This window comes from Mus caroli, unplaced genomic scaffold, assembly GCF_978045245.1.
Source record: "Mus caroli unplaced genomic scaffold, Mus_caroli_1 scaffold_3, whole genome shotgun sequence".
In the NCBI taxonomy this organism is placed as follows: domain Eukaryota; kingdom Metazoa; phylum Chordata; class Mammalia; order Rodentia; family Muridae; genus Mus; species Mus caroli.
The window spans coordinates 57,778,063-57,788,845 of record NW_028227258.1 but is presented as its reverse complement, the minus strand read 5'-3'; the positions used below and the strand labels follow the sequence as shown (position 1 = coordinate 57,788,845).

Here is a 10,783-nt window from a genome sequence, read left to right as displayed (position 1 = left end):
CAGGTAAACACATTTAACCAGATTGCACTGCTATTGAAGTTAAACAGAAAATCCCCCCAAGTAGAAAGACTGCGGCTTGGTGCAGTAGTTGGTTCTGACAGCCTCGTGTATACAGTCACTGTCGTCAGTATTACACTTGCCACACTTGCAGCTTACGGCGACAGGGAAGGAGAAATAAGGAGCAACATGGTGCGGGCATCCTGGTATTTCCACCGTTCTGTAGATGAAGTCTCTGTATGTACAGACATCCTGAGAGAGTGCATATTTGGGAAGAAACAGTTTGCCATTGATATCCTGTGGAAAGAAAAGAGATCTTAACATGATAAACTCCACACAACTTTAGATAGTGTAATAGAAAGACCACAACTTACTGATATCCCTTTGTTTCCGTGATGATCAATAAAGGACTCCTGAGCTCTGTTACCCACACATCTACAATTAACCCATCAGATACCAAAAAAAAAAAAGACACTTTGTTCTCATCTGCCTCTGATCAGAACAAACTCTTCAGAGTAGACTGTTACAAATGCATCTGTACTTTCCTTTCTGAGTAGAGTCACACCATTATAATTCTGAAAACAGTGTGTTTGGCTTCCCAAAGAGGACATTATGATTTATCCCCACTTCCTTTCTAAATATTAACAGACAACTTTAGGCCTATATAATTTACAGCTAAAAGAAATGCAGTGAACAACATACCCGTGTCATACAATACCCAGCACAGATGGTGGTGTTGATGGTCAGGCAGTAGGCACACTCTCTCCTATCCACGTACATCGTATACTCAGTGGGAATACAAAAGGATGCTGCTTGCCCACAAGCAAGAGCAAAAAGCACGGAGAGGAGGACGGCAGCACTCATGCTGAATCAGAGAGAAACATCAAAGAGCTCAGTACAGTGTCCTCTCCACGCTCAGAGGCATGTCTGTGCATATGTAAACACACAGCCAATAACAAGAACAGGTAAAATATACTGACTGGTTACTTATCCCTGGGCCCTACGTAAGGTGCTTTTGCATATCCAGTCCTCTCAAACCTCCTCACATACAATCAGATGCAGCTATGACCATGTACACCCATAATACAGAAGCTCGAATCTTAGAAGTCTGCCTACACATGCCATTGGGCTCCCCTGGGAAGTGACAGGCGAATCTGCAACATCACTCAGACAACTGACAGCTTTCTGCTACCTAAGTGTGAAATAATTCATCCAACAGAGCTGTAATAAAAGGACTTGTCTTTATAAGAAGTAAATTAATAAATATTCTTTAAGAAGGACTTTCCCAGAAATCAAAGTTCCTAAAAATGTTGGTTCAATCAGTAACTCGGGTTCATATAATTAAAGATGGAAAGAAACCAAGAAAAATCATAAGCAAAGTTTGCTACCACCCAGTAAATATGATTTTCTCTATAGCTCTACCTGTTGATAGTCAAGGAGGCTGAAGAAGGTCCTGAAAAATTAAGTTAAAATTGTGATTGGTGCCAACTAATAACGCCATCTACACGGTCTTTTCTGAATCCTTAGGATATTCTGTTAGAGTTCAAAATTTTTCACATTGACACAAAAGATCATTTTATACAGAAGTTGTATGGCATTCATTATTTAAAAACATAGAGAGAGCTGGGAAAATGAGTGTGACACATTTAGAGTAATCCAGGCAAGAATTCAGCTCCTTCGTGGGTTGTTCGATTCATTAGCAGTGGGCTGTATGGGAGGCAGCAGAGGGGCCGCTGAGCAGAACAGGCAGCTCAGAGAGCCTGTCTGGTACAGAAGCTGTTCCGTATCAGTTAAGCATTGTAATGATCTGGGGAATGTTAGGACTTATTTTGGTTCTACTGCTGATAGAGGGTAATCAAATTTCAGACTTTTAGATGTAGGTTGATCACCTCTAAGATGAAGGAGACTTTTGACTCCCTTTTACTAATATTGTTCAACTGGCTAGGTATGTTTGGATCGTTTTTCTTCTCAACTATCATTGTTAGTAAATATATAAATGTATAAAAATATAAACATATATATACATATATATCCACCACTGAAGCAATATTGTTATCTATAAGCATATGGTTGTTTGTTTATTTTATTAAATGATCACTATTCGCTGGCTGGCAAGAAGGCTCAGCAGTAAAAGCACTTGCAGCTCTGTCTGATAGCCTGAGTTCAATGCCTGGAGTATACGTGACAGGCGGAGAGAATATACTCCTTCCTGGAAGTTGTCCTCTGACCTCTTCATGCATGCTACAGTGCTCCCCCCAAATAAATGGGGGAAAAAAATTTTATTCAATTATCAAAGAAGTATCAAGGTTCAATTGGTCGGTTGTGTCAGCAACAGTTTTAAGCTGCGTGCTTTAAAATCTTTCCTTACTGAAGCCTTGTGCAGTCTGTCTCAGGTAACCAGAATTTTGTTTCCAATAAATATATAAACAAAAATTATTTACATAAGTTACTAAGGATGAATTCTAAATGTCTACTTCTATAGCTATTTCAACCAATCTCTTACTCCTAGCACCGGAATTGCCGAAATTGGATAAACATGTATGTACTGAGCCTCTGGAGTAAGCAGTGGAGGTTGTATTGATATAGTCCTTATAGTTCAGGAGGAACCTGATAAGCACAGATGTAAAACTTCAGGTTGTTCTAAGTTCTCTGAAAGTTCAAGCCATGACTCTGATATCCCCTAGCTAGCAAAGATTGCCTTACATCTGCTACGTCGTAGACAAGGAAGTGAAGTAACCGTTTAGGAAAATGTATTTGGTAGAAAACTCTGTAAAGAAGGCATTACATACATAAGCATCCCTTGCAGTATTTTTTAAACGTTTGCATTAGGAAGGGAAAGCCTAAGAATTCCTGGTTATGTTGTTTTATGCCCTCCCAGGGGCATAACCGAGACTCACACACACAGAGCCCCAGATTCAGCTCTACAACTAGGACTCATGTTCCCTGCTGAAATCATAGGAATTCCTTTCTCAGGGAATCTGATTTTGGTCAAGTGTTTCATAAAATACAAGCTCCCTCTATAGCGTTCAGTTGGTTCTGTTACTTTAATGATGCAAATCTAGAGGATTCTCCGAAGAATCTTGAAAATAGCAACCAGGTAAGTGCACGAGAACACTGGCCCTTGCTGCTCATTTACTCCCCCCGTTGGTTTCACAGCTCTCCACTGGGTTTCACCACAGAAAACAACTTCTAGATCCACAATTCTATGTGAAATAGCATATGTGGTACCTATAATCAGAATATTGGCTCGGAACATAAGGAACAGAAATCTCCCATGGGAAATGGGTAAAAAGCATGTAATCTTATTTACCCACCTGCAGGATAAAAACAGATGAACGTATCTGACCCTTTGGAACCTTGTTAGACTGGGCTCCAAGAATGGCTCAGGCCTAAGATCAAGTGCTGCTCTTACAAGGATCTGAGTGCAGTTCCCAACACCCACATCAGGCAGCTCACAGTCCCTTGTGTCTCCAGCTCCAGGGGTTGGGGGTGGAAACTTCTGGCCTACACAGGCACCCTCAGACACAACACACACACATGCATACCCATTTTTAAAATAATAAAATCTCCTTTCAATTTTTTAATGATAGAAATTGTATTATAATTTTCCCCATTGTTGTCCTAGTCAAGAGTGACACTGTTGGAAGACTCCCCTTTATAATTACAGAAGTTTAAGCTAACAAAAGCAAGGCAGTAAAGCCGACTTGGTCACCAGTCACAGTACTTCTAGAACGCTGTGAAGACACAGAATATGAATGACTCCTTTTTTACTTCATTATAAATAATAGAATTTTGCCTACATAACCTTCCTACCCCTCAATTTCCTCATCTATAAAAGGAAAGTTTAACATCAAAGATTAGGAAAGTGTTCACAGCACAAATAACCTGTGTTCCGTGGCCATCAGAGCCCTGCCCTGAGAATTATCAATCTATAACTCTGATCTCAGATTCAATTGTGATCGCATCTAATTGATCAGGTCCATATCTTTGCGTCTTCAATTTATGTATACTCTTTCCTAAAATCCTAAAAACAGTAAAATAATTCCTGTGAATACTCCATAGGATTTCCTTGGCTATAATCCAGTGTTGATACAGCCCCTTTTCCCACATTTTTCCTGGGTTCTTTTTACTTTTTTTCCCCATAGTTTCTTTCTGCTCTTAATATGTTCTTTGTTAAACACATTTCTCTCTGCTCTGCTAATATCTATTACCTCTTTTTTTCTACTTGAATTAATTACTATACAATGAGTCATTTTCTCCACCTCTGAACAACCCCAATTCTTCACTGAAGCAGAATATTTTTCTAGAAAGAAAAAAATGCATTATATTAATAAGTTATAGGTATTGGATACTATCCAAGAGAGTTTCACTATTAAATAATTAGAAATATCTTGTAACATGGAATGTCCCTGAAGGTACTTACAATGCTGGTACCCGTACACATACTCAAAACTGATTTTACTCTAAAACGCCCCTAAAATATATTTTCCTCAAAGATGCTCATTAGTAATCACATGGGTTAAGCACACAGGTTATTCAGGTGTTAAGACATTTAAGTTGGAAGGTAGGTAGGAGAAAGTCACGTAACTGTTCATCCCTCATCAGGAAATGGACGGGCTGCTTCTATCCTTTAAGTCAACGGAATCTCACCTCATCCACTCGTACGCGGCTCACTCTTCTCCACCCACTACTGCAGGATCTGCAGCAATAATTAAAACCTTCAGAGCCCCTCAGAGAAAATTCTATCTCTGCATATGCAATTTTTAAATAAATGCTACAACTGTTCAAACACAGTGAAATGGTAATAAAGGCCCTTCATCTCACAGGTCCTGCGCAGGGTAGACACCTACCTTACTTTGCATGAGTAAGTTACTGCTGTGATGACCCACTCTCCGTTCATTTTATACCCTTCGGGATAATTCCCCTCTGATCTTCTTGTTTATATAATTGCATTCGAATTGCTGCTTTCTTATCTGAAAAGCATCTATTGAAAATTCATACTGAACCCCAAATAAAACTTGTTTAGACAAACAGGTTCACTATATCCTCTCCCTGGAAACTCTGACATTATTATAGCATGCATCTTCCTCTCTTCTATTTGAAACATATCTTTTATTAATATCTGTTAATGTTAATAACAGACATTAATATTTGCTCGTGTTTATCGGCCATTAAATTGGGAGAAGTGGAAAAAGTCCTGAGATGTCAAATTTACCTGGGGCTTGAGTGTTCCAGTCTCTGCCTGCTCACGTAGAGATACGGACATGTTCATCTATAAAGCAAAGGAAACCTCTTTCTGGAAATCTAGGCCAACTGAACCATGTATGACAATAAAAACATTTTAGTTCAAAATTTTTATTGTTTATTTTCTTGAATTTTAGAGTATGTTAACATAACTTAGTGTGAAATGTTTCTTTGAAGGACATGGCTAAATCTGTCGGGATGTTAAACTGACCTGAGATCAAATTCTGTCTTGGCCTTTCACTAGTGATGTTGTCGGCACTCGTGAGCTCTGCTTATTTTAGTTCCCTCACCTATCAAAAGGCATGCTGGTGGGTGCCTTTATTCCTAGAACTCAGGAAGCAGAGGAGTGGTAAGTTCAAGGCCTGAATGGCTATATCAGGTCCTGTCTCAGAGAAAAATGGAGATCACTGTTTATCTAAGGTACTTGACACATAACAAGGACACCATAAGAAATAGTTAATTGACAATAACACAAAAATATTTGATCAACATTTAGCCAATATATTCATTAAATGTATAAATGGCTGGGGAAGTGTAGATAATTACTCAAAATTTGGAACTAATATACACTTTATCTTAGTCTTTATACCAATGTTTTACTCATTTAACCTACTTTTACCACACTGTAACTAAACATGCCCAAAACTTGCTCTTCTAAATTGCTCTCAGAAAAAAAGTTCAAACCAAGATACAATTTGCAAGACACAAGAAAATCAAGAAGACGGAAGACCAATGGGTAGATACTTCATTCCTCCTTAGAATAGGGAACAAAACACCCACAAAAGGAGTTACAGAGACAAAGTTTGGAGCTAAGATGAAAGGATGGACTAGCCAGAGACTAACCCATCTGGGGATCCATCCCATAATCAGCCACCAAACCCAGACATTATTGCACAATGCCAGAAAGATTTTGCTGAAGGGACCCTGCTATAGCTGTCTCGTAGGAGACTATGCCAGTGCCTGGCAAATACAGAAGTGGATGCTCACAGTCGTCTATAAGATGGAACACAGGGCCCCCAATGGAGAAGCTAGAGAAAGCACCCAAGGAGCTGAATGGGTCTGCAACCCTATAGGTGGAATAGCAATATGAACTAACCAGTCCCCCCCAGAGCTCGTTTCCCTAGCTGCATACGTAGCAGAAGATGGCCTAGTCGGCCATCACTGAGAAGAGAGGCCCCTTGGTCTTGCAAACTTTATATGCCCTAGTACAGTGGAATGCCAGGGCCAAGAAGCGGGAGTGGATGGGTAGGGGAGCAGGGCTGAGGAAGGGTATAGGGAAATTTGGGGATAGCATTTGAAATGTATATAAAGAAAATATCTAACAGAAAATAAACAAATGAAAAAAAAGAAAAAAGAAAAAAGTTCAGACTTCATGCTGTATTCTGGACCTCTGGTATCCCTTCCAAAGCCCTTCATGGTGTACTCTGGCCCTCTGGTATCCCTTAGCCTACCCAACCCCCACTCCTTCCTAGATTTCCAAGCTACACACTTTCTCTGCTTCCTGTGGTTTTAGACAAGCTGCACTGAGTTTCTCAAGTGAGTTTCATTTTTCCTTTCCATATGGGAATATTCTGTTCCCTCTATTGGAACACCTGCCCAGGGCTTCATCCCATGTCTCATCTCAAGTAACTCCTGTTCATCTTTCATGGCTTATCTCAGAAAACACCACTTTTGCAAAACCTCATCTGATTATTCAAGGCTTTTCCAATGATTAGGAGTTCTAAGAGAATTAGATATATAGAACCCCTGGCATCTGGTAGATGTTGAGTAAAATCCTAGATATTCTCAGGGGTTATTGAAAATCCCATTTGTCTTCTCTTACTTTAACCTTTATTATTAATGTAAGTTAGAGACAAAATATGACTTCTCCCTGAAGGATGATTGCAAACTTTACAGGAGAGGGAGAGGGAGAGAGAGGGAAATAGATGAACTTCAGGGTTAATCTGAGAAAATAAAACTTTTGAAAGGCTTTCCCTGATTTCTCAAAGCTTTCCTTGTGAGTATATAGTCTCTTTCTATCTCTCTGTCTCTGTCTATCTCTCTAAGACATGCACATGGGCACGCGTACACACACAGTGAATGCATATGAGTGAGCCCATACATATTGAACTTGCAGTTCGGACACCTTTGTTTTCCCACCTAAAATAACTGCAAAGTCACAGAAAATATGTGAAATCACCATTCCATGCACACTGGGCATTAGGGAAAAAAATAAAGATTGATGCCAAAGAGAAAAGAAACAAAAGATCTAAATTTTACTCCATATGAGGACAGTGTCTCGGTCATGGTGGAGGGAAGGACAATAAGGTGGAGAGGAAAATACTTCTAATTGATATGGGAGGCCTGAGAATCCATGGACCCGATGCACCATGAGCTCACACAGAAGACTCTGGGAAGAACAGAGACGCACACAGAGACCTCTGTGGAGTGTAGAGGACCTCTTTTTGTACTCAGATGAAAAGTAGCTGAAAGGCAGGGTGAATCCCAAGAAGATGAAAGAGAACCATCCAGACACTCCCTGGATGAAGCGCGGTATCCTCGACAGCCTGCCACAGTGGCAATCTCACAGCTCACGGAGAATGCCCCCAACAAGGAACAAGCTACAATATGGGGCATCAATTAAAAAAGATAAACTCTAAGAATCCAAATAAGCAAAAATGTACAATTCATAATGAAGGGGAAATGACTAATTGGAATTGAGCCAGAACTGGTATACATAAAAGAATTAATATATAACAACAAGCTAGACATTACTTTATAACCAATTTCCATAAATTCAAGTAATTAGAGGAAAGATTAAGTAGAGGCATAAAAGACAAAACTTAACTCCTAAAGATGAAAGCAACAATGTTCTCATAAAAAAAAAATATGCTGTAACAGATAGACTGTATGTAACAGATTAGACACTGCAAAGGAAAAGATTAATAAAGCTGAATATATTTAATATAAGCAATTCTAAATGAGACACAATGAAAACGATTTGAAAAGGTAACTAAGGTTTGACAAATTCAGGAATATGTCATGATTCTAAGAAATTAAATTAAATTCTATAATAAATTGAAGTCCTCAAAAATTCTTCAGTCATTGGAAATCGTCCTTCAAAAATGAAGAGAAGGGGTGACATGTAGGGGATACAGTTTTGCAAACTTTGAAAGAATTTACCACAGTGGGCCTGTACCAGACTGTAAGTCAAGCTGCCCACTGCGGACTGAAAGGTGCTGGGAAGGGTAAGCAGACATGTAAGTATAAGGAAGATAGTCTCGCCATTAGTCAAACACCTTTGAAAGGTCATTGGCTATTCAGGAAAGCAGAAGACTCCTCCCACCAGGTGGCCCTAGTGAAAGGCCAGGAGTATTGCCTTGAAGATGAGCCTCAGGCCTCATCTCATCCACCCATCACCCACCACTGTGGAGTCCCAGAGCCGAAGCGCTGGTGCTTTTGGTTGCTATCCTCTATGGCGTCTCTCCAGCTGAGTGACTGATACCCCAAAAGAGTTTGAAAATACAAAGGCAGGTCCTCCCCTTGTACAGATCTCAGAGCTCTGACTGTTCCTCACTCTCTCCTTCCATTGGAAGCTAACTCCTCTTCCTTAAGGACAGTAGCCATTCAGGGAATTTATCTGTGGAGTTTCGAGGAGAGTTTCACGGGAGAGGGAGCCTGCCCAGCCCTCAGACTGCAAAGCTAAGAATGGCCATCAGAGGTCCCTTGTGGGCAAAAAGGAGAAGCTACTAAAGTGAACACAGCTCTAGACATGGACACTTGTCTAAAAGGCTCAACGTCAGGATAAGCAACAGCAAAGACAGCCATCTACAGTCCGCTCACCCTCCCCATCTCCCTGCACATAACCAGCAGTCTACATCTGAAAATCCAGAAAGAAGCTGCCTCTGCCCTCTCTTCATTTTTTAGGTTTCTCACCCCTCACCTCATACCCCACACACACATACACTAAGTTTCCTTCCAACTATACATTATTACATTTTATTCTTCTTAGATTTTATTTTATTTATTTAATTTTATTTAATTAAATAAATAAAATTTTATTTAATTTTAATTAATTATTTTATTTTATTATTATTATCAGATAATCTTCATTATTTTCCTTCTGTTTGTTTCTTCCATAGAAGCCTTCCGTGCTTGGCCCTTTCCCTCCTCTACTATATTGTTAGTAGCATTGTTATTACTGCCGTTGTTTAAAGAAATGTTATTTTATTCCCCTTTCTATGGTTATCTAATTTTCATTTGAATTTTCTCATAATTGGGAATCACTTCTTGTTTTTTCCCCCCATTTTTCTAATCTCTTGTTATTTTACTTCTGTAAGAATCTTCTTAAATCCCTCTCTTCTTTTCGTTTACTTAACCTTGATTTTTTGCATTTTCTCAATTCCCCACCTCCTTCCTTTGTTATTCTTGCATCATATTTAATATGATAGCACATATACACACACAAAACAACTCAGCCATTCCACTACTAAGCATTTATTCAAGGGAAACATAACCATGTGTTTGCACACATACACTTGTATGCCAACATTCACAAAGCCTTTGTTTGTAATGAACTAAAATTAGAAACAACACAACAGTGGTCCACAGTGACAAGTCATGGCACATATAATGGGATAGTTGTCAATAATAAATAGGAGTAGTCATTAGCACAGTTATGAGGTCAATGCATTTCTAAACTAGTTACTGTATGTGAAAAAAGCCAGATCCAAAAGTAAGTGCGTGCTTTCTCATTCCGATAACAATAAATATAAGCAGGAAGGAAATTAATGATTGCCTAGGCTTGGAGAAAGGTGGCTACGGGAAAGAGAGCCATTAGAAAGATAAACTTGTTATCTTGATTTAAGATGACTCACAGGATGTATCCATCTCACTGAGTTGTGCACTTTAAATACATGCAGTTTCGGTTGCATAACTCCACCATTCTTCTATGAAATTCTAATTCTAGTATATCAGATTTCAATTAAGACTAAGTCATAATTGGAATAGAACAAGCCCCTATTGATGTGTTTGGGGAAAAGTTAGACACAGACATGAATGGGAGAATACCATGTGAAAATCAAAGGAAAAAGTCTACAAACTAAAGACGGCCAGAAGCAGGAGAGAGGAAACCAATACAGGAAGTTTACTGTTCAATAATACCCAACAAAGCTGTCTTAAAGTCCAGCGGTGCACATGACCTACTTACTCCTCCATTCCCCACAGCACACACCTGTACACTGTTCGACACCATATTTCACTGAGCATTCCAAACTTGTTCTTGCAGCAGGGCTTTCGGCCTCCTGTCTGTTCCTTGTGAAGAGCCCTTTCATCGGATTTTAGAACGGCTACCTTTTTATCATCTCAGCTTGATGATAAAATTGAGTGTAAGCACCTTAAAGACAAAGGGCTCTGTCTCATTTATCCACCATTGTATTCTCAGAATTCAAATCAGCAAAAAGCGCACTAGGTATTCAAAATAGGTACTTGTGGATTGTATAAGCAAATGGAAACACTAGAGAACATACTTAAATGCATCCCAAAACTATAACCACTCAGATAT

General features: G+C 39.3%; 1 protein-coding gene across 1 annotated transcript; it reads right to left on the bottom strand.

Annotated features, from left to right (window-relative positions):
* Tshb (thyroid stimulating hormone subunit beta) lies at positions 1-4,897 on the bottom strand. Its single transcript, XM_021158911.2, has 3 exons — positions 4,848-4,897; positions 700-862; positions 1-294 (listed from the first exon to the last, which is right to left on the bottom strand). The coding sequence occupies exons 1-3, from the start codon at positions 4,895-4,897 to the stop codon at positions 40-42; spliced, it is 468 nt and encodes a 155-aa protein (XP_021014570.1). The 3' UTR covers positions 1-39.
* Between the last annotated feature and the right edge of the window lie 5,886 nt (positions 4,898-10,783).

What these genes read in the sequence shown, in the direction of transcription:
- Tshb (XM_021158911.2), bottom strand. Translation starts at nt 4,897, where the DNA reads ATGAACGGAGAGTGGGTCATCACAGCAGTAACTTACTCATGCAAAGTA. An exon ending in ACTTACTCATGCAAAGTAAG is followed by an intron (nt 863 to 4,847) that starts GTAGGTGTCTAC and finishes TCTCTGATTCAG; the next exon opens with CATGAGTGCTGCCGTCCTCC. An exon ending in CTGGGTATTGTATGACACGG is followed by an intron (nt 295 to 699) that starts GTATGTTGTTCA and finishes TTCTTTCCACAG; the next exon opens with GATATCAATGGCAAACTGTT.